This window comes from Oncorhynchus mykiss, chromosome 8 (genome assembly GCF_013265735.2).
Source record: "Oncorhynchus mykiss isolate Arlee chromosome 8, USDA_OmykA_1.1, whole genome shotgun sequence".
NCBI classification, from domain to species: Eukaryota; Metazoa; Chordata; class Actinopteri; order Salmoniformes; family Salmonidae; genus Oncorhynchus; species Oncorhynchus mykiss.
In genome coordinates this window covers 5,343,909-5,366,521 of record NC_048572.1, presented here as the reverse complement: position 1 = coordinate 5,366,521, position 22,613 = coordinate 5,343,909, and the positions used below count along the sequence as shown (strand labels likewise).

Sequence of the window (22,613 nt, the reverse complement as noted above, 5' to 3'; positions counted from 1 at the left end):
TCTCTCTCTCACTATCAATCTCTCTCTCTCTCTCTCTCTCTCTCTCTCTCTCTCTCTCACACTATCAATCTCTCTCTCACTATCAATCTCTCTCTCTCTCTCACTATCAATCTCTCTCTCTCTCACACTATCAATCTCTCTCTCTCACTATCAATCTCTCTCTCTCGCTCTCACTATCAATCTCTCTCTCTCTCTCTCACACTATCAATCTCTCACTATCAATCTCTCTCTCACTATCAATCTCTCTCTAGGGAAAAACGACGGGTCCGTGGGTGGAAAGTACTACTTCCACTGTAACCCTGGTTACGGGGTGTTGGTGCGTCCTGATAGGGTGAGCCGTGGAGGAGTCGGGGGCGGTGCTAAGCAGAAGCGGCGACAGCAGCAGAAGCGTCGCAGTGCTAACCTATCAGGGTCCAGCCCTAACCTGGCTGCCCTCACTGCCCTGGCCAAGGGAGAGGGGACTGGGGCCAGTCGCAACGGACAGAACCGCAAGTCCTGGAACAGCTAAGAGGAGAGGGTAGCAGGGTTGGGGTCAATTTCATTTAAATTCAGGAAAACTGAAATTCCAATTTAGAATTTCAGTGTCATTCCGGAATTAAACTGGAATTGATCCCAACCCTGGTCGGTAGAGGTTTAGCTGAAAACCACAGCAACATTTCAAGAGATAAGAGATGCACATCTTGCTTATTTTTAAAAGTCTAGCCATCGATGGACAGATAAGAGGAGAGGCCCAGTTTATGATGCTGCATCAATATGCAAGTCCATGTATCCAGGCTTACATACTGTTATTTCATATAATCTGAATTATTTTTTTTATTTTTATTTTTTTTTACCTTGTCCTGAGTGCCTTACAAAGTCGTATAGGGTCTCTCAGGTTCTCATTAAAATAACTAATGTGGTTAAGTAATGTCATTACATGTGCTTCGGAAGCTTTGTTCACCCTGCAGCTCTTAATGCTCAAATCAATACTGACTGCATTGTTACGTCAGATCTCGTCCCTGCTACGCTCGTCCCTCGATCTCAGTGCACACACCCGTCGTGCTATACACATGTCTCGAATCGGATGTGTTTTCAGACTGTAGTGATTGGCTGACATGGCTGCTCTGGTTGTCAAGGTAATGGCAGGCGTGCGTGCGTTGCTGTAGGCTGACTGGTGGTGGTGCTCGTGTTTCCTCTCACTCGGAAAGCTGTTGTGCAGCAAGCTAAGTTGACTGACAACAATGCAATGAAGTCTCCCAGCTGTTTTACATGCTCAAAATCATCGTAGCGTGAGAACACTTACAAAGCCTCAAACGATAAGATGATCCAACTTTCAAAACGAGTCATTTTTTTTGTCTGGCCACAGCGGTCAACCTAGGTAGCTGTTTAGTTTGTTGGCACATACAGTCATTTGTTTGTAAACAATTTAACACGCTACTTAGCTACCATAAGTTTTTGTTGAAACTGTCAACAGAGTAGCAAGCAACAAGATGTGCCAAGTAAGTCTTAAAAACCACTTGAAGGAAAATAAATTAGATTTGACTGTTCAGACATAAGTCGTTGGCAGGAATCCGATTTTGTATCGGATTTCAATTCACCTCGAAATATCTGATTCCATGCTTTTTAGGCGTTCCGACTGCAGGAAAGAAAAAAACAGATTAAAATCGGATATGCCTTTTAAAAAAAAAATGTGGATTTGAGTCACTTCAAACTGCTAGTGTGAACAAGGCTTTAGTGGGTATCATTGTATTGGAGTATAGGGATGAACCCCAAATACGTGATGTGATGCCAAATGGGTTGCTCTAACTAACAAGTAGTGCACCACCCAGTGGGGAATATGTGTACTGACATTACCACAAATGATGTGCCTTATGTTAGTAGAACAGTATGGCCCTTTTTTTGTTCTGAGTTCTGAGTTGTTCTGAGGGGAAATATACTGTATACTTGAACTTCTGAACAAGTTTGCACTCTGTCCATTTTGTAATAATACTACTGAAACTCTGCTAGGTTTTATCATTCCGTGTATCTGTTTGGTAAAAGTGTGATTTGGGGATAATATTGGGAGGGGAAGAATGCAGACCTGGGAGAATCAGAATGAAGTAAATGGATGAAGAGCTCGGCAATGGTTTAGACATTGGGCTTGTTTTTTAATTTATATGTTTAAAAATGTTTTTATACTTGTGCTATTCAATCTGATCTGACTATGAATGTTTTAAGACGGACAATTTAAAAAGATATACCATAAGAGGAAGAGACAAATCTACATGATTTTGTTTTATATCAATATGGTGTTTACAATAAACTTCACTGTGGATACATCTGTACCAAGGTAGAATTGTTTTGACTTTTTGAAGACAAACGGGATTTTGTATTGTGTAAACTTTACACTTCTATATGAATAGGAACCAATGCTTAAATCCCTTTGCATGCTCCTACTCCCATGTAACTATCATCCATTTTTTCCAAGGTTTTTCCGTCAATATGGCTTGTTGTCGGTCAGTTATGGGTAACTGCACAACTTCTATGTAAAGTGTTTTTTTCTCCAAATTGCCGGGATGTTACATGACCTAGTTATATCAGTACACGCATAACGTAAGCATAATGAAATGTATATTCGATCAAATAAATCTCCGAAATTCGACACACGATACAAAAACTCTTTACTTGTTGACCAAACAACGGAAAAACGCCATCTGCTGGAAGGAGACGTGGGAGGATCAACGGAATAATGCGTGTGGAAAGAGAATCAGTTTACTTGGTATATTTGTTGCGACACGATACCGTTTTGCGTGGCTGCAGGGCTTTAACATTTACAGTGTGTGGTCCTGGTCGGCAGAGATGACTGTAAGAAATATCAGTTCGGCCAACATCTGCATGCAGAGAACTGACCAATAACGTTAATTAAGAAACATGCTCAATCAAAGCTGGTTAACCAATTATAGAGCGCTGGAGTAAAGCAGTTGATCCGCCCACTTCTGACACGCCCACTTTCAGTCACTCCGTTTTTTTACCTTTATTTAACTAGACAAGTCAGTGAAGAACATATTCTTATTTACAATTGACGGTCTACCCCGGACGATGTTGGGCCATTTGTGCGCCGCCCTATGGGACTCCTAATCATGGCCGGATGTGATGCAGCCTGGATTCGAACCAGAAAGTGTCTTAAATGCAGTGCCTTAGACCGCTGCACCACTCCGGCTCCCACAAATGCAGTTACCCGTGCTTAAATGCAGTGCCTTAGACCGCTGCACCACTCCGGCTCCCACAAATGCAGTTACCCGTGCTTGCAACTCCAAAACAGTACCAAAAACAGTGCAGTCATTCTAAAGATTACCTAAAACTGCTTCTACAATAGAAATCTCCGATCATACTTTTAAGGGCGGCAGGTAGCCTAGAGGTTAGGAGCATTGGGACAGTCAAAGGACAAAGGTTGCCGGATCGAATCCCCGAGCTGACAAGGTAGACAATCTATCGTTCTACCCCTGAACAATGCAGTCCGTCGACTAGGCCGTCTTTGTAAATAACAATTGGTTCTTAATGATTTACGTTAACAAAACTTGTTAAAACTATAAAAACTAACCTCACAAAGTGAACGGTCACGCGCGCCGAACTGCGCATGTGCAAGCTGTCAAATCAAAGGCACTCCATTGACATAAAATATTTCTCGAGGAAGATTTGTCAATTTCGCGAGGTTGGAATAACGTGTTCAACAACCTTTGTCTCGAATCTAGGTGCTAACTTTTTTGTTTGTTTTGATTTCCAGAAAATGAAAATGAACAACTATTCACGTCTGTTTGACATTCCCGGAAGCGCTCCCGGAAATCTCGCGATGTTTCACCCCCCCTTGTGGGTTTATAAACTCTGTGACAATAAGCTTGTAATTGAAATCTAGCGTTAGCACTCCTGCTACAACCAGGCGGTCGATGTGTTGTTGCTACGGTTGCTAGTGGCATTTCCCCTCCCCACACACACACTGTTCAGTGGTGGTATGCGATTTTAAATGGTCAAATGTACAGAGGCACATCAAGATAGAGAGCCAAGGTAAGATGTGATATATTTAGCTAGCTAACGTTAGCCCGTCAAATTAGCTAACGTAAAACTAGCTAGCCTATAGCTAAATTATTTTCAACGGTGGTTTAGCAGTTGGCTACATTACCATCTGGGAAAATAACTAAGAACACACTTAAATGTAACTGAAACAGTTGTCGTTTGGCGATTATTAGCTAGCTAAGTGCATGGGTAAAAGTCAGTCAGCTAACTTAGTATTTTGAGTTTGCTAGCGAGTTAGCCAATAACCAAACAAGCAGTAGTAGTTAGAGTTGGTACAGAAACGGTTACTGTATCTGAAAACAGAGCTAGCGAAAGTTGGCTAACTAGTCCTTCAGATAGACTGACCTACCAAGTAAAATCAGATTGGCATAACGACGTTCACTACCAAGTAAAATCAGACTGGCATAACGACGTTCACTACCAAGTAAAAACAGACTGGCATAACGACGTTCACTACTAAGAAAAATCAGACTGGCATAACGACGTTCACTACCAAGTAAAATCAGACTGGCATAACGACGTTCACTACCAAGTAAAATCAGACTGGCATAACGACGTTCACTAACTAGCTCCAGTAACAGTTTTGGTACCAATTCTCTTTGTTTGCCAAAATTGCCAGCGAAGTAACTAATTGCATTGCCTAATAACTGTCATTTAAACGAATGTTGATGACATTAATTATTTGGTGATTGAATCCGGGCGTTCCGCAGATGTGCAGCTTTAAACCCACATAAATATTCGAATGAGAACTTTTATTTCCCATGATGCAGTATACGCACCCAGCTGTTTGCAGACGTCAGAAACACAAACAAATAGTGTCGTTATAGACCGTTAGTCGATTTATATTAAGCTAAGTGAAAAAAGCCTCGCTGTCTTTGTTGCGTGTGCAGCATTGACGGAACGCAAATGTCTTGCTCCAGCAACAACAATGGTATCCTTGAGTGACTGAGTGCTAGGTACAAATGGACGTTACACACGGCTTTATCACTTTTCAACATTCAAATATCGTTTTATAGAAGGTAAAGTTAAAAACTCAAACCAGTCCGTGCATTAATACCAGTATATCGTAACATCTGTATGCCAAAACACCAAGCAGAGAGAACTGTTGCCACGTGCATCTTTCGAACTTGTCTACTGATAGAAAGATCTAGTCATGTTGCCTCACAAGATGGAAAATGTGCTGCACCCTGGTTGACTCTATTGATCTCTTCTACCCTGAAATGTGTATGGAACACTGTACAGAGAGATGCTTGGCCTGTGGGAAAACCATTTGTTCATTTGTTATTGCTCTTAAGCACAGCAAAATTATTGAGATAGGATCAGCTAATGCTTTCAAGGTGACTCCCTGTGTTTCTGCTGTCCCTCCCCTTCTCCTCTCACTGTGTACCTCTCTTCTCCAGGATGTCTCATTACACAGACGAGCCTCGCTTCACCATCGAGCAGATCGACCTGCTCCAGAGGCTGCGGCGTACGGGCATGACCAAGCAGGAGATCCTCCACGCCCTGGACACCCTAGATCGACTGGACCGTGAGCACGGGGCCAAGTTTGGACATCGCACCTCCTACGGGGGAGGAGCAAGCAGCTCTGTGTCAGACCCTAATTGCACCACCTCCAACAACACTGCAGCCACCACCTCCTCGTCCAGTATTACTGTTGATGATGATGATAATAATAATAATAATAATTCCACCAGTGGGAGCAGTGAGGTTAACAACACCACCCTGGCCTCTTCCTGCACCAACTCTACCGTCGCACAGACACAGTACCTCTCACCGCGCGGGGGGCTGTCCCCGTCGCCTAGCAACAGCTACGACACCTCCCCACTGCCCTCTGCTGTCCGCCACTCCCCCGTGTCACTGGTCACCATGGCGCAGAACGGTGGGCGGGACAGCCTGGCGGCGACGCCCAATGGGAAGCTCTCGCCGCCGCGGTACCCGGTGAACAGTGCAGCGGCCGCCAGGGCGTTCGGGTTCGAGGCAACTGAGGAGGAGCTGGAAATCGATGACAAGGTGGAGGAGCTCATGAGGTCAGTGATGATGGGGTCATGGTGGGGTCAACGTCACACACCAGCCTACAGAGATCTAGCCTGAAATCCAGAACCTGTTTTGTGGTAACTTGGTCACACCTTATACTCAGTGTGATGACAAACATAGGAGTGGCAAGGATTTGTCATGACATGGAGTACAAGGAGTGGAATGATAGATTACCAGACTGGTACCCAGGCTAACATGGATCCTATTCAATATGTAATTTTATTCACCAGTCTACCACCATCAGGACTGTAGTCACACCAACAAAAAAGCATGCACACATTTATAATGTATATATACTCATGATTTAGTCGCTTTGGACTTTAAAAGGCTTTGTTTCAATGGCATATATTCTATATAACAATAACACTGGTTAACCTATTTATGCACTGTCGTGTGTGTGTGTGTACACAGGAGAGACGGCAGCATTGTGAAGGAGGAGATCAAGTCGTTCCTGGGGAACAGGAGAATCTCTCAGGCTGTGGTGGCCCAGGTCACAGGTCAGTAACAAAGGCACTGTGGTGGCCCAGGTCACAGGTCAGTAACAAAGGCGCTGTGGTGTCACAGGTCAGTAACAAAGGCACTGTGGTGTCTCAGGTCAGTAACAAAGACGCTGTGGTGGCCCAGGTCACAGGTCAGTAACAAAGGCACTGTGGTGTCACAGGTCAGTAACAAAGGCACTGTGGTGTCACAGGTCAGTAACAAAGGCACTGTGGTGTCACAGGTCAGTAACAAAGGCACTGTGGTGTCACAGGTCAGTAACAAAGGCACTGTGGTGTCACAGGTCAGTAACAAAGGCACTGTGGTGTCACAGGTCAGTAACAAAGGCACTGTGGTGGCCCGTGTCACAGGTCAGTAACAAAGGCACTGTGGTGGCCCAGGTCACAGGTCAGTAACAAAGGCACTGTGGTGGCCCAGGTCACAGGTCAGTAACAAAGGCACTGTGGTGGCCCAGGTCACAGGTCAGTAACAAAGGCACTGTGGTGGCCCAGGTCACAGGTCAGTAACAAAGGCACTGTGGTGGCCCAGGTCACAGGTCAGTAACAAAGGCACTGGTGGCCCAGGTCACAGGTCAGTAACAAAGACACTGGTGGCCCAGGTCACAGGTCAGTGACACTGGTGGCCCAGGTCACAGGTCAGTAACAAAGGCGCTGTGGTGTCACAGGTCAGTAACAAAGGCACTGTGGTGTCACAGGTCAGTAACAAAGACACTGGTGGCCCAGGTCACAGGTCAGTAACAAAGGCACTGTGGTGGCCCAGGTCACAGGTCAGTAACAAAGACACTGGTGGCCCAGGTCACAGGTCAGTAACAAACGCACTGTGGTGGCCCAGGTCACAGATCAGTAACAGACGCTGTGGTGGCCCAGGTCACAGGTCAGTAACAAAGACGCTGTGGTGGCCCAGAGCAGTAACACCTTGAAGCTTCCACTATAATTGACAACCCCTCCCACAAGGCTCACACAGCAATCAGAAGTCTGTCACACACAGACATTAAATTAAATACACTGCTCAAAAAAATAAAGGGAACACTTAAACAACACAATGTAACTCCAAGTCAATCACACTTCTGTGAAATCAAACTGTCCACTTAGGAAGCAACACTGATTGATAATAAATGTCACATGCTGTTGTGCAAATGGAATAGACAACAGGTGGAAATTATAGGCAATTAGCAAGACATCCCCAATAAAGGAGTGGTTCTGCAGGTGGTGACCACAGACCACTTCTCAGTTCCTATGCTTCCTGGCTGATGTTTTGGTCACTTTTGAATGCTGGCAGTCCTTTCACTCTAGTGGTAGCATGAGACGGAGTCTACAACCCACACAAGTGGCTCAGGTAGTGCAGCTCATCCAGGATGGCACATCAATGCGAGCTGTGGCAATAAGGTTTACTGTGTCTGTCAGCGTAGTGTCCAGAGCATGGAGGCGCTACCAAGAGACAGGCCAGTACATCAGGAGACGTGGAGGAGGGCAACAACCCAGCAGCAGGACCGCTACCTCCGCCTTTGTGCAAGGAGGAGCAGGAGGAGCACTGCCAGAGCCCTGCAAAATGACCTCCAGCAGGCCACAAATGTGCATGTGTCTGCTCAAACGGTCAGAAACAGACTCCATGAGGATGGTATGAGGGCCCGACATCCACAGGTGGAGGTTGTGCTTACAGCCCAACACCGTGCAGGACGTTTGGCATTTGCCAGAGAACACCAAGATGGGCAAATTCGCCACTGGCGCCCTGTGATCTTCACAGATGAAACCAGGTTCACACTGAGCACATGTGACAGAGTCTGGAGACGCCGTGGAGAACGTTCTGCTGCCTGCAACATCCTCCAGCATGACCGGTTTAGCGGTGGGTCAGTCAAGGTGTGGGGTGGCATTTCTTTGGGGGGCCTCACAGCCCTCCATGTGCTCGCCAGAGGTAGCCTGACTGCCATTAGGTACCGAGATGAGATCCTCAGACCCCTTGTGAGACCATATGCTGGTGCGGTTGGCCCTGGGTTCCTCCTAATGCAAGACAATGCTAGACCTCATGTGGCTGGAGTGTGTCAGCAGTTCCTGCAAGAGGAAGGCATTGATGCTATGGACTGGCCCGCCCCTCCCCAGACCTGAATCCAATTGAGCACATCTGGGACATCATGTCTCGCTCCATCCACCAACGCCACGTTGCACCATAGACTGTCCAGGAGTTGGCGGATGCTTTAGTCCAGGTCTGGGAGGAGATCCCTCAGGAGACCATCCGCCACCTCATCAGGAGCATGCCCAGGCGTTGTAGGGAGGTCAAACAGGCATGTGGAGGCCACACACACTACTGAGCCTCATTTTGACTTGTTTTAAGGACATTACATCAAAGTTGGATCAGCCTGTAGTGTGGTTTTCCGCTTTAATTTTGAGTGTGACTCCAAATCCAGACCTCCATGGGTTGATAAATTGGATTTCCATTGATCATTTTTGTGTGATTTTGTTGTCAGCACATTCAACTATGGAAAGGAAAAAGTATTTAATAAGAATATTTCATTCATTCAGATCTAGGATGTGTTATTTTAGTGTTCCCTTTATTTTCTTGAGCAGTGTATATTATATTTAATTTAACCAGACATATATGCGCAGTAGTGATTTGGCTACAGTAGTGATGGGGGCTACAGTAGTGATGGGGGCTACAGTAGTGATGGGGGCTACAGTAGTGATGGGGGCTACAGTAGTGATGGGGGCTACAGTAGTGATTGGGGCTACAGTAGTGGTGTGGCTACAGTAGTGATGGGGGCTACAGTAGTGATGGCTAGGGTTGCACATTTTGGGGAGTATTCAGAGGTGGAAATGTTCTGTGGGAATTAACAGAAATGTATGCAAATTAATTCCATTTAAATGTAGATGTTTTTTGCATTGGATATATTTACCATATCATATGGAGACAGAAACATAAACCTTTTACCTCATAAATAGACATAATTGCAAATGATTAAATCTAGAAAAAATAAATTATTTAGTTACGAATTGAACTTTAATTGAGTTGACTCTTCACATGGGATGATTTCACTGAACAACAAAATATATTGGAATATTGAATGATCCCCAATGATCCGTCGCATCTCCCAAAAACGTTTTCAACATACATCTGTAAAATGATAGTCTAGAAACTAAAGCTTTGGTTGTTTTCCTCTCAGGCTTCCATGTCTTCTCCTTGGACCTCCTCAATGTCCACCTCTTGAATATCAGACTCTGAGGCCTCATCTTCACTGTCACTTTCCAACCTTGTTGAAGATGGCTCGTTGTCAGGCTCAAAAAGCCTCAAATTTGCCTGCATGGCCACCAATTTTTTAACCCTTTAATTGGTCAGCCGGGTTGCGTGCTTTGGTGTGTGTGTTCCCAAACAAGGACCAGTTGCGCTCTGAGGCGGCTGATGGAGGCAACAGGGGAAAGAGCCTCAGATCCACAAAGTCCTTTCCACCAGGTGGCTGATGAAATATGTTGACACGACTGCCACATTGCATCTCCATCCCAAAGACCTTGCTTGGAAGTGTACTTCGCCAGACTGCGAAGAACCTTGCCCTCATCCAGGCCAAGGTGGCGAGACACAGTAGTGATGACACCATAGGCCTTGTTGATCTCTGCACCAGACAGGATGCTCTTGCCAGCATACTTGGGGTCCAACATGTACTCTGCAGCGTGTATGGGCTTCAGGCAGAAGTCTTCACGCTTTTTGATGTGTTTCAGAACTGCAGTTTCCTCTGATTGGAGCAACAGTAAAGTGGGCAGGGCAATACGGATTTATTATCTTACATCTGCAAGCAGAGTATGAACATCAGACAGGATGGCATTGTTTCCCTCAATCCGTGCAATGGCTACTGCTTTAGGTTTCAGGCTGCTTACCACTCTCTCCCCAATATACATCACCCAGGAGGATCCTCTTGATGGGGCTGTCCATATCGGCAGACTATGATATTACCATTTCTTGGAGAGACTCGACAACCCCCCCCCCCCCCATCAACAGGTGTTGCTGTGCAGCTTCAATGTGGTGCTCTTATTCGTCTCACTTTGCTTGGTGAGGTAGATTCCTGCTATAACTTGATGACCCTTCACATACCTAACCATTCCCTTGGCTCTCTTGTAGAGTGTATCCATTGTTTTCAGTGCCATGATGTCCTTGAGGAGCAGATTCAATGCATATGAGCAGCACAGCCAATGGGTGTGATGTGAGGGTAGGACTCCTCCCACTTTAGACCAATCAGCTGTCATGTTCACAGCATTGTCTGTCACCCAGTGCAAATACCTTCTGTGGTCCAAGGTCATTGGCTGGCTTCAGCTCATCTGCAATGTAGAGACCGGTGTGTCTGTTGTCCCTTGTCTCTGTGCTTTTGCAGAATACTGGTTGAGGGTTCGGAGATGTAGTTCATTATTTCTTGCCCACGAACATTCGATCACCCATCAGAGATGATTGCAATACAGTCTGCTTTCTCTAGGATTTGCTTGACCTTCACTTGAACTCTGTTGAACTCTGTTGCATCCAGCAAATGAGTAGATAAAGCATGTCTGGTTGGAGGGGTGTATGCTGGGCGAAGAACATTCAGAAATCTCTTCCAATACACATTGCTTGTGAGCATCAGAGGTGAACCAGTTTCATACACAGCTCGAGCAAGACATTCATCAGCATTTCTCTGACTACGTTCCTCCATTGAGCTGTTGCTATCGATAAGGTGTCTGATTCATAATTTTCACCTCGAATGGAAGTAGAGGGACTTTGATCAGAGGTTGCTTGTTGTGAGCGCTGAGGGAACTGTATGCACGTGGCCAGATTCTGCATCTTTGTTGCATTCTTCACATGATTTGGCACAGTATTTGGAAGTGTACACAGCTTTATAACTTCTACATTAGCTGCAGTGATGGGGGCTACATTAGCTGATGTGATGGGGGCTACATTAGCTGATGTGATGGGGGCTACATTAGCTGATGTGATGGGGGCTATATTAGCTGCAGTGATGGGGGCTACATTAGCTGATGTGATGGGGGCTACATTAGCTGATGTGATGGGGGCTATATTAGCTGATGTGATGGGGGCTATATTAGCTGATGTGATGGGGGCTATATTAGCTGATGTGATGGGGGCTATATTAGCTGATGTGATGGGGGCTATATTAGCTGATGTGATGGGGGCTATATTAGCTGTTGTGATGGGGGCTACATTAGCTGATGTGATGGGGGCTACATTAGCTGATGTGATGGGGGCTATATTAGCTGATGTGATGGGGGCTATATTAGCTGCAGTGATGGGGGCTACATTAGCTGATGTGTTGGGGGCTATATTAGCTGATGTGATGGGGGCTACATTAGCTGATGTGATGGGGGCTATATTAGCTGCAGTGATGGGGGCTACATTAGCTGATGTGATGGGGGCTACATTAGCTGATGTGATGGGGGCTACATTAGCTGATGTGATGGGGGCTATATTAGCTGATGTGATGGGGGCTATATTAGCTGCAGTGATGGGGGCTACATTAGCTGATGTGATGGGGGCTACATTAGCTGATGTGATGGGGGCTATATTAGCTGATGTGATGGGGGCTATATTAGCTGATGTGATGGGGGCTACATTAGCTGATGTGATGGGGGCTACATTAGCTGATGTGATGGGGGCTATATTAGCTGATGTGATGGGGGCTATATTAGCTGATGTGATGGGGGCTACATTAGCTGATGTGATGGGGGCTACATTAGCTGATGTGATGGGGGCTACATTAGCTGATGTGATGGGGGCTACATTAGCTGATGTGATGGGGGCTACATTAGCTGATGTGATGGGGGCTACATTAGCTGATGTGATGGGGGCTACATTAGCTGATGTGATGGGGGCTACATTAGCTGATGTGATGGGGGCTACATTAGCTGATGTGATGGGGGTACATTAGCTGATGTGATGGGGATACATTAGCTTCATTGAGGACTTCTCCTGGCTATGTGTAGAGTCTCACTGGCAGGTACATTATTATTATTGGTTGGTAGGACTGCTACCTCTAACCGTGTGTGTGTGTGTGTGTGTGTGTGTGTTCCAGGAATCAGTCAGAGCAGGATCTCTCATTGGTTGCTTCAACACGGCTCTGACCTCAGTGAACAGAAGAAGAGAGCTTTCTACCACTGGTACCAGCTAGAAAAGACCTCCCCAGGTACCCGTGTGTCTCTCTGTCTTTCTCTCTGTCTGTGTCTCTGTCTGTCTCTGTCTGTCTCTGTGTCTCTGTCTGTCTCTGTGTCTCTGTCTGTCTCTGTGTCTCTGTCTGTCTCTGTGTCTGTCTGTCTCTGTGTGTCTGTCTGTCTCTGTGTCTCTGTCTGTCTGTGTGTGTGTGTCTGTGTGTGTCTCTGTCTGTCTGTGTGTGTCTCTGTCTGTCTGTGTGTGTCTCTGTCTGTCTGTGTGTGTCTCTGTCTGTCTGTGTGTGTCTCTGTCTGTCCGTGTGTGTCTCTGTCTGTCCGTGTGTGTCTCTGTCTGTCCGTGTGTGTCTCTGTCTGTCCGTGTGTGTCTCTGTCTGTCTGTGTGTCTGTCTGTGTGTATGTCTGTGTGTCTGTCTGTGTGTGTCTGTCTGTGTGTCTCTGTCTGTGTGTCTCTCTCTGTCTCTGTCTGTCTCTCTCTGTCTCTGTGTCTGTCTTTCTCTCTCTCTGTCTGTGTCTCTGTGTACCATCCTTGTCCTCTGCTAAATCATGTCCTTCTGTGGAACTCTGCCAAATTATTCAGCATTAACTTCACAGTTATTATGGAATGATTGGCCACCTCTACCCAACACCTTATTAATCAAAGACTGGCCACCTCTACCCAACCCAATCTAGTCCCCACACAGTCCTTCACAATCAATAATACTGCAGGTATCACTTAATGACAGTCTCAGTAATACCGCTCTGATGCTGGGTCCTATTCATTTGAGCAAAAGGTTTTAAAACATTCTGCATTGGGGACAAAAACAATTGTTTCTATTTGGACGGAAGTTCAGATAGTACCTCTTTTGGTTTAATTTGGTGTCTAGTGAAAAACGAGACGCGCTGTGAGTTAATGCTTTCCCGCTATTGGCTCCTCCAGGTGCCACTCTAAACATGCGCCCCGCCCCCATGGCTATGGAGGAAATGGAGTGGAGACAGACCACACCCCATATAAGTACCGCCCCAGGAATCTTCCGGCTACGCAGAGGAAGTCGTTTTACCTGGAGGAAAGAATGTCTGGCTGTGATGGAGAGGTGAGGAGCGAGCAGAGGGGGTGAGAGGAGAGCATCTTTACCCGGAGGAAATAATGTCTGGCTGTGATGAGAAGAGGTGAGGAGCGAGCAGAGGGGGTGAGAGGAGAGCATCTTTACCCGGAGGAAATAATGTCTGGCTGTGATGAGGAGAGGGAGAGAGTGCATAGATGACTGAGGGGATAGGGAGGAGTGGGCTCTGCTCTAAAGTAGTGCACTACGTAGAGAATAGGGTGATATTCGGGAACACCGGCTGGCTATATCTGTGTTTTGAGATGGCCACCTCTTCTCCTCAGCTACTTCAATGACAACCAGTACCCTGACGAAGCTAAGAGAGAGGAGATCTCTAACGCCTGCAACGCTGTCATCCAGAAACCAGGTATTCTGTCCACCTTACTGTTGTTCTGGCCTTTGTTACTAGACCTGATTTAGCTGATAGATGCTTAGCTACTTCCTGTGACTGTAGTGTAGTGGTTGTCCCACCCAGCTGCCTGTGACTGTAGTGTAGTGGTTGTCCCACCCAGCTGCCTGTGACTGTAGTGTAGTGGTTGTCCTGCCCAGCTGCCTGTGACTGTAGTGTAGTGGTTGTCCTGCCTAGCTTCCTGTGACTGTAGTGTGGTGGTTGTCCTGCCTAGCTTCCTGTGACTGTAGTGTAGTGGTTGTCCTGCCTAGCTTCCTGTGACTGTAGTGTAGTGGTTGTCCTGCCTAGCTTCCTGTGACTGTAGTGTAGTGGTTGTCCTGCCCAGCTGCCTGTGACTGTAGTGTAGTGGTTGTCCTGCCTAGCTTCCTGTGACTGTAGTGTGGTGGTTGTCCTGCCCAGCTACCTGCGACTGTAGTGTAGTGGTTGTGAGTCTGTAAAATACCTAAATGTACACATAAATGTAAACTGAACAAAGATATAAATGCAACATCTTACAATTTCAAGTTACAGTTCATATGAGGAAATCAAGTCAATGGAAATAAATTCATTAGACCCTAATATATGGATTTCACATGACTGGGAATACAGATATGCATCTGTTGGTCACGGATGCTGTTGGTCACGGATGCTGTTGGTCACGGATGCTGTTGGTCACGGATGCGGTTGGTCACGGATGCGGTTGGTCACGGATACGGTTGGTCACGGATTCAGATAAAAAGGCTATGGATCAGAGAACCCGTCAGAATCTGGTGTGACCACCATTTGCCTCAGGCAGCGCTCCACATCTCCTTAGAGTTGGTCCGGCTGTTGATTGTCACCTGTGGAATGTTGTCCCACTCCTCTTCTTCAATGACTGTGTGAAGTTGCTGGATATTGGTGGGAACTGGAACACGCTGTCGTACATGTTGATCCAGAGCATCCCAAACATGCTCAATGAGTGACATGTCTGGTGAGTATGCAGGCAGTGGAAGAACTGGGACATTTTCAGCTTCCAGGTATTGTGCACATATCCTTGAGACATGGGGCTGTGAATTATCATGCTGAAACATGACGTGGATGAATGGCACGACAATGGGCCTCAGGATCTCGTCACGGGTATCTCTGTGCATTCAAATTGCAATCGATGAAATGCAATTGTGGTCGTTGTCCGTAACTTATGCCTGACCATACCATAACCCCACCTCCAGCACAACGTTGACATCAGACAGCACCACACCATACACCTGACATACAAGCTTCTTGATATGCCACACCTGTCAAGTGGAAGGTTTTTCTTGGCAAAAGAGAAATTCTCACTAACAGGGATGTAAACAAATGAGTGCGCCACATTTCAGAGAAATCAGATTTTTGTGCGTGTGGAACATTTCTGGGATCTTTTATTTCAGCTCATGAAACATGAGACCAACACTTTACATGTTGCATTTATTTTTTCAGTGTACGTTGCCCTTTGGGATATAATATACTGTTTGGAATAATCTGGAATGATCTAATCTCCTGAATGTTATTTTATTTCAGGGAAGAAGCTATCGGACCTGGAGAGAGTCAGCTCTCTTAAAGTCTACAACTGGTTTGCCAACCGACGCAAGGAGATCAAGAGACGAGCTAATATTGGTAACGTGGGCTGGGTTTCTCTGTCGCCGTTGGTAACGTGGGCTGGTTTTCTCTGTCGTCGTTGGTTACGTGGGCTGGGTTTCTCTCGTCGTTGGTTACCTGGGCTGGGTTTCTCTCGTCGTTGGTTACCTGGGCTGGGTTTCTCTGTCGTCGTTGGTTACCTGGGCTGGGTTTCTCTGTCGTCGTTGGTTACCTGGGCTGGGTTTCTCTGTCGTCGTTGGTTACGTGGGCTGGGTTTCTCTGTCGTCGTTGGTTACCTGGGCTGGGTTTCTCTGTCGTCGTTGGTTACGTGGGCTGGGTTTCTCTGTCGCCGTTGGTTACGTGGGCTGGGTTTCTCTGTCGCCGTTGGTTACGTGGGCTGGGTTTCTCTGTCGTTGGTTACGTGGGCTGGGTTTCTCTGTCGCCGTTGGTTACGTGGGCTGGGTTTCTCTGTCGCCGTTGGTTACGTGGGCTGGGTTTCTCTGTCGCCGTTGGTTACGTGGGCTGGGCGACGCTGGGTCTGTTATATAATGAAGCCTGGTTCCTCTGGTCTACCCTGTACAGCCAGTAGAGGACTGGCCAGCCCTTGGTGCCTGGTTCCTCTGGTCTACCCTGTACAGCCAGTAGAGGACTGGCCAGCCCTTGGTGCCTGGTTCCTCTCTAGGTTTCTTCCATCTAGGAAGTTTTTCCTGCTACCTGTGTTTCTGCCTCTGCATTGCTTGCTGTTTGGGGTTTAGGTTGGGTATCTGTCAACTGCTGATGTAAAAAAAGGCCATTATAAAATGAGTTTAATTGACAGATTTTTCCTGTGTATTCAGCTGTGGCGTTCCCTTGAGAATTCTAGATTCCAACTATAATGATAATGTTCATGTAATGACATAACCATCCACAGGGTGTCATGACCTTTCACCTGGCTGGAGGTCAAAGACAGTAACACTTAGGAAGTTGTGGGGAGTCGACTAGGTCATAAGGCTCTGACGAAGGCGGTTTACGCCGGAACGTAAAAGCCTGTTCCTATGCCCCGTCACTAAATAACGGAGACCTATGCAGAAACAGGATGCTCCTTTTGTCTTTGTCCTCCTCACCCGTTGACCTATCCGAGGGGATGGAATGTTTTTGTGTCATAATAACCGGCCCTCTGTTTTTTTTTTTTCTCAAGAAGCCACGATCCTGGAGAGCCATTGGATAGACGTCCAGAGTCCTGGAGGACATTCCAACAGCGACGACATCGATGGAGGGGACTACACAGAACAGGCCTGTGACCTGCCCTACTTCGACAAGAGACCCATGGCCAGGCCCTTTGGCTTCTACAGGCTGGAGCCCACTTCACCCACACAGGTATGGAGCCCACTTCACCCACACAGGTATGGAGCCCACTTCACCCACACAGGTATGGAGCCCACTTCACCCACACAGGTATGGAGCCCACTTCACCCACACAGGTATGGAGCCCACTTCACCCACACAGGTATGGAGCCCACTTCACCCACACAGGTATGGAGCCCACTTCACCCACACAGGTATGGAGCCCACTTCACCCACACAGGTATGGAGCCCACTTCACCCACACAGGTATGGAGCCCACTTCACCCACACAGGTATGGAGCCCACTTCACCCACACAGGTATGGAGCCCACTTCACCCACACAGGTATGGAGCCCACTTCACCCACACAGGTATGGAGCCAGAACCAAATCAAACTGTATTTTATTTAGTACGTTTCTGACAAAAAATTTGATTCAGAGGAGAGAGAGAGGGCTGCATTCTTGTGAGATGTCTGGCGGACCCACAGGCCCTGGACGGATATCTTTGTGGCGAGGTTGGCATTTTTCATGCCACGGTTGGGAGTGGGCAGTCGAGCAGACAACTTCGGGATGAAAATATTTGTTTAGTCTCGCTGATTTAAAAACATTTTTTTTTTTTTGTGTGTGTAGTTGTCATCTAGTGAATTTAAAGCGGAGGTCCTAGTCACAGGTTGGTTCATGTTCACTAGCCTACCTCTTAGGGCTGGGCGATTTTCAAATTAATTCGATTCATTTGAGTGTATATTTTTGCTCAGGGATTTGGAATATTGTATCGCAAGAATCAAGTACATTTTTTTGTAATTGTTTTTTTTTAAATGGTGTATGTCCACTTATTCTAATGTTGTCTTATTGGTCTGGTGTTCTTTGCTCCTCTGTGCTGTGAACACCTTCCAATTCACACCAGAGATCTGTGTATAATGACGAGATGCCCATGTCTCTGCCCTAAACAATGGGAGTCGTTGTCCCCAAAGTCGGGAAAACAGGCGAACAAGCTTAGGTCCATAATAAGCCATAGAAACGCACAGATTTTGGCGAAGAGTGGAACCTCTTGCTTTCGGTTTATACACACACAGCCCCTCCACATTCCACTCACAACAACAAAGACGACAGAGATGTTATTTTACTGTGATACCTTTTTTTTTTATGTCTCAACTCCTCAAGTTGCGTACAGAACAGACACAACTGAAACCCAGAGTATCAATGAACATTGCTTGTGGAAAAGGAGTGCTCAGTTTGTTGCCCGCAGCATTATGGTACGATGTTAGCAGTGTTCTAGCCAAACACTGTTATACTAGCTGTCTAGTTTGTGTCTTATAAATGTGCAATACGCATAAAACACAATTTATAATATGAATTGACAACTAATTCTGAGACATACGGTAGGCCTCTTGATTTCAACATGTGAACAAAGTGGACAGCCTTTTCAGACTGTTGGAAATGAACCAGAATGGGTGATTCTCACAATCTTGGTATTACTCTTGGTTAATTTTTTTTAAATGAAGTTTTTTGTGGTAGATCTAATTATTGTCTGTTTTAAATTTAATTTTCTTACCTGTTCAGATTTGAATTTATTTCTGCACATTTTCCAAAAATTAGTTTTTACCGTAACACCGTAAGATACACAAGTTATTACATCGTAAAATAACGTTTTGATTACACTGAGTATATCAAACATTAAAAACACCTTTTCTAATATTGAGTTTGACCTGGTTAGTCGGTCGTGGAGCAGGTGTTCCTAATGTTTTGTATAGTCACTGTACATGTTCATTTTAATCCGTTCTGATTACCGTAACTTGTGTCATGTTCATAATTCGTTTTAAACTAATATTAATATTAATATATTAATATTTTTTTTCAAAGTACACCAATATAAAAAAGCAAATTAGTTTTTATGCTCAAATATAGTTAGTATTCTGTAATATTATTCGATTAATATTTTATTATTGATGCGTTTCGGTCGTCAGATCCACATTACTGTAGATTAGACATCATTATGGTAACGCTGTACTTCATCAAGAGTAAAAAAAATAACTGAAATGTAAGTCTGAATACTTGTTATTTTATATATATATATATATATAATATATATATTAATATATATAATATATTATATATTAATATATACATTAATATTTATATATATATATATATATATATATATATATATATATATATATATATATATATATATATATATATATATGTATATATATATATATATATATAAATAAAAAACGAGTATTCAGACCCTTTACTCAGTACTTTGTTTTATATATAAAAAAATGTGCTTCGTCATTATGGGGTGTTGTGTGTAGATTGAGGAGAGAACTATGTCATCCATTTTAGAATAAGGCTTTAACGTAACAAAATGAGGAACAAGTCTAGGTTTGAATCATTCCTGGTATGTTTTGGGCAGAGAAGCACGGTGTGTTGGTCTTTCCATGAAAATGTATGACTATAGTTTAGACTCCGACATCGACAGGAAATAAATATTGATAACATGTATTTTACTCTGCCCGCAAATCGTCCTGCTCTTAGAAGTTGTTCAAAGTGTAGCTCAAGTCAAGTGTCCACGTTCCTATTGTCCTCAACTCTGCTCTCTTTCAAACTACACTGTAAATACAAAAGTATGTCTATAGTACAGTATGTGGACACATTCAAATGAGTTGATTCGGCTATTTCAGCCACGCCTGTGTAAAATCGAGCACACAGACATCTCCGTAGACAAACATTGGCAGCAGAATGACCTTACTGAAGAGCTCCGTGACTTTCAACGTGGCACCGTCATAGGATGACACCTTTCCAACAAGTCAGTTCGTCAAATGTCTGCTCTGCTACAGCTGCCCCGGTCAACTGTAAGTGCTGTTATTGTGAAGTGGAAACATCTAGGAGCAACAACGGCTCAGCCGAGAAGTGGTAGGCCACACAAGCTCATAGAACGTGACTGCGAAGTGCGTATCACGTAAAAAATCGTCTGTCCTCTGTTTTTTAAATGACCTCTGGAAACTTCTGGTAGTCGGGAGCTAAATGGGGTTTCCATGGCCAAGTACCCACAATGCATAGCGTCAGCTGGCGTGCCGTAAAACTCGCCACCATTGGACTCTGGAGCAGTGGAAAAGCTTCCAACTTTGTGGCAACAGTTTGGGTTTGACCCTTTCCGGTATAACAACGCTCCCGTGTACAAAGCGAGGTCCATTCAGAAATGGTGTGTCGATCGGTGTGGAAGAACTTGACCTCAACTCCATCTAACATCTTTGGGATAAATTGAAACGCCGACTGCGAGCCAACATCAGTGCCAGACCTCACTAATGCTCTCGTGGCTGAATGGAAGCAAGTCCCCACAGCAATGTTCCAACATCTAGTGGAAAGCCTTCCCAGAAGAGTGGAGGCTGTTATAGCAGCAATGTTCCAACATCTAGTGGAAAGCCTTCCCAGAAGAGTGGAGGCTGTTCCAACATCTAGTGGAAAGCCTTCCCAGAAGAGTGGAGGCTGTTATAGCTGCAAAGGGTGGGACCAACTCCATATTAATGCCCATGATTTTTCGAAGAGCAGGTGTCCACATACTTTTGGTCATGTAGTGTACATATAACGTATTGGTTGATAATACCACGTCAATCTCTGGCATAAAGAAAATTGGACAAATTTTGAATTTGCTCGGGGTGGCCAAATTGCTCGGACTGGGGCTGCTAAGGGAGTCGAGTAATGTACATGTAAAATAACATTGTGAGCCTGCGGTCGGGTTTTGGGGGCCACAGTTCTTGCGTGAGTCAGACAAGAAGCCAGTGGGAGCGCTATTAAAACCAGCAGGAGGGGGGGGGGGGGGTGAAGAAACCAGTCCCTCTCAGACTTCCTAACTAAAATTAGATTATATATAAACGTGTTACTTTCTATGTTTCCCCCCCCCCCCCCCCTTTCTTCCAGGACGATGGTACTGACCACCAGGACCCCATCTCTCTGGCTGTGGAGATGGCTGCAGTCAACCATACCATCCTGGCTCTGTCCCGGACCGGAGGGGTGCCTAGCAACATCAAGACAGAGGTCCCGGACGATGACTGAAGAGGGGGTTACTACTGGACAGTGACTGGGAGGAAGGAGTGGAGAGAGAAGGGTAAAAGCCAAGAGAGGATAGTGTGTGTGTGTGTGTGTGTGTGTGAGAGAGTGTTTGTGGTTCAAGAAATGTGAAGATGACCAAATGAAGCTATCAAACTCCAGCTACCCTCCTTCCTCTTGTTCTCAGCCCCTCCACGGTCCCAGTGAACTGTACCCTCCCTCCCCTTGTTCTCAGCTCCTCCACGGTCCCGGTGAACTGTACCCTCCTTCCCCTTGTTCTCAGCCCCTCCACGGTCCCAGTGAACTGTACCCTCCTTCCCCTTGTTCTCAGCTCCTCCACGATCCCAGTGAACTGTACCCTCCTTCCCCTTGTTCTCAGCCCCTCCACGGTCCCGGTGAACTGTACCCTGTCTTGTCCTCATCGGAGTGAGAAAGTTGAGTGGAGGATAATAAATGGCTGTTTTTCTCTGGACCTCCACCCCGATATGGTGCCACTGGCCCTGGGGACCTGGTCAAACAGTCTTCCCACTCCACCTCTCTGAGCCCAGACCCACATACCTCAATCCTACTGTACTGTATATATGGTATCTGTTCTCATCAGAGACATAGAATAGAAGTCTGTTCTAGAATAGAAGTGACACCATTTCTATGGTTGTCATACTGTCTCATCGTGTGCTGCCCTGAACCCATTTCCTTGTGCAATGCATTGGTAGTGCATCAGTGGCCTCTTACTAACACTGCTGGAAGAGGGGGAGGGATGTAGTCTATCACCCTGCCAAAGAACAGTCAGTTGACTACTCATCTGTGGATTGGACTGTTCTGATTGGACTAGACTGTTCCCGACTGTTCAATGTATCCTGCAGTCTACAGCTTTCATTCCTACTGGAATCTTAACGTTTGGTTGGTAAACCATTGACATAATGAATTGTCCCATGTTCGTTTTTAAATGGAATGGCCACCAGAAACACAGAAGTCCATTTTCTGCAGCGGACGGTTATGTGCATGTGTCAAAAAGTGATCTGAAAGACAGCAGTACCCCCCCCCCACACACACACACACACACTCCCCAAGGCCAAATGAGAGACATGGCTAACTTCTGATCAGTTTAGCCTTGTAGGTCAGTGGATATTAAAGGGACAATCTGTGATTTGGTCAATTTTATTTTCTGACTTAAATAATGATAAACACCCATTGATTTTTTTGACATAATATAATCTCAAACGGACCTGAGAGCTATGTTCCATAGGTGGTGAATCTAATCATTTTTACGGGTTACATTTGATCAAAAGTACGTTAACTAACGGCGGGTGAGTTTCCTGGAAGTTTGGTAGCGCTAAGATCGCGTCCTTTGGCGGCAACGTGAGAATGATGATCTCGGCGTCGACAGACGGTACAAAGCTTTTGGGTAACTCGGCCTCATCGAAGGACGTAACATATCATATGAAATGGATGAGCACCACTTTCTAAACTACTGTCTGGGGGGGGAAAA

At 45.7% G+C, this 22,613-nt stretch overlaps 2 protein-coding genes across 4 annotated transcripts in view; both read left to right on the top strand.

Annotated features, from left to right (window-relative positions):
- LOC110529167 (kinesin-like protein KIF13B) overlaps positions 1-2,303 on the top strand; it is an 86,122-nt gene extending 83,819 nt beyond the window's left edge. For both annotated transcript variants that reach the window (XM_036984612.1, XM_036984611.1), the window contains one exon: positions 252-2,303. In XM_036984612.1, coding sequence (XP_036840507.1) covers positions 252-508 — 257 coding nt within the window. In that variant the 3' untranslated portion in view covers positions 509-2,303. The remainder of the gene's footprint in view (positions 1-251) is intronic.
- Positions 2,304-3,839: 1,536 nt separating this feature from the next.
- Positions 3,840-22,010, top strand: LOC110529166 (homeobox-containing protein 1). 2 transcript variants are annotated; one of them, XM_036984610.1, is made up of 9 exons: positions 3,840-4,020; positions 5,430-6,056; positions 6,475-6,560; positions 12,599-12,709; positions 13,609-13,762; positions 14,056-14,138; positions 15,696-15,791; positions 16,933-17,108; positions 20,996-22,010. In XM_036984610.1, the coding sequence occupies exons 1-9, from the start codon at positions 3,980-3,982 to the stop codon at positions 21,128-21,130; spliced, it is 1,509 nt and encodes a 502-aa protein (XP_036840505.1). In that variant the 5' UTR covers positions 3,840-3,979; the 3' UTR covers positions 21,131-22,010. The 2 variants fall into 2 exon arrangements, with proteins under 2 accessions (XP_036840505.1, XP_036840504.1); XM_036984609.1 differs by having other exon boundaries at positions 16,930-17,108.
- Positions 22,011-22,613: the final 603 nt, after the last annotated feature.

Bases quoted from the DNA above. Each gene is read 5' to 3' on its own strand.
- LOC110529166 (XM_036984609.1), top strand. From the start codon at position 3,980: ATGGTCAAATGTACAGAGGCACATCAAGATAGAGAGCCAAG. The intron at 4,021-5,429 runs GTAAGATGTGAT...TCTCTTCTCCAG, and splicing joins CATCAAGATAGAGAGCCAAG to GATGTCTCATTACACAGACG. The intron at 14,139-15,695 runs GTATTCTGTCCA...ATTTTATTTCAG, and splicing joins CGCTGTCATCCAGAAACCAG to GGAAGAAGCTATCGGACCTG.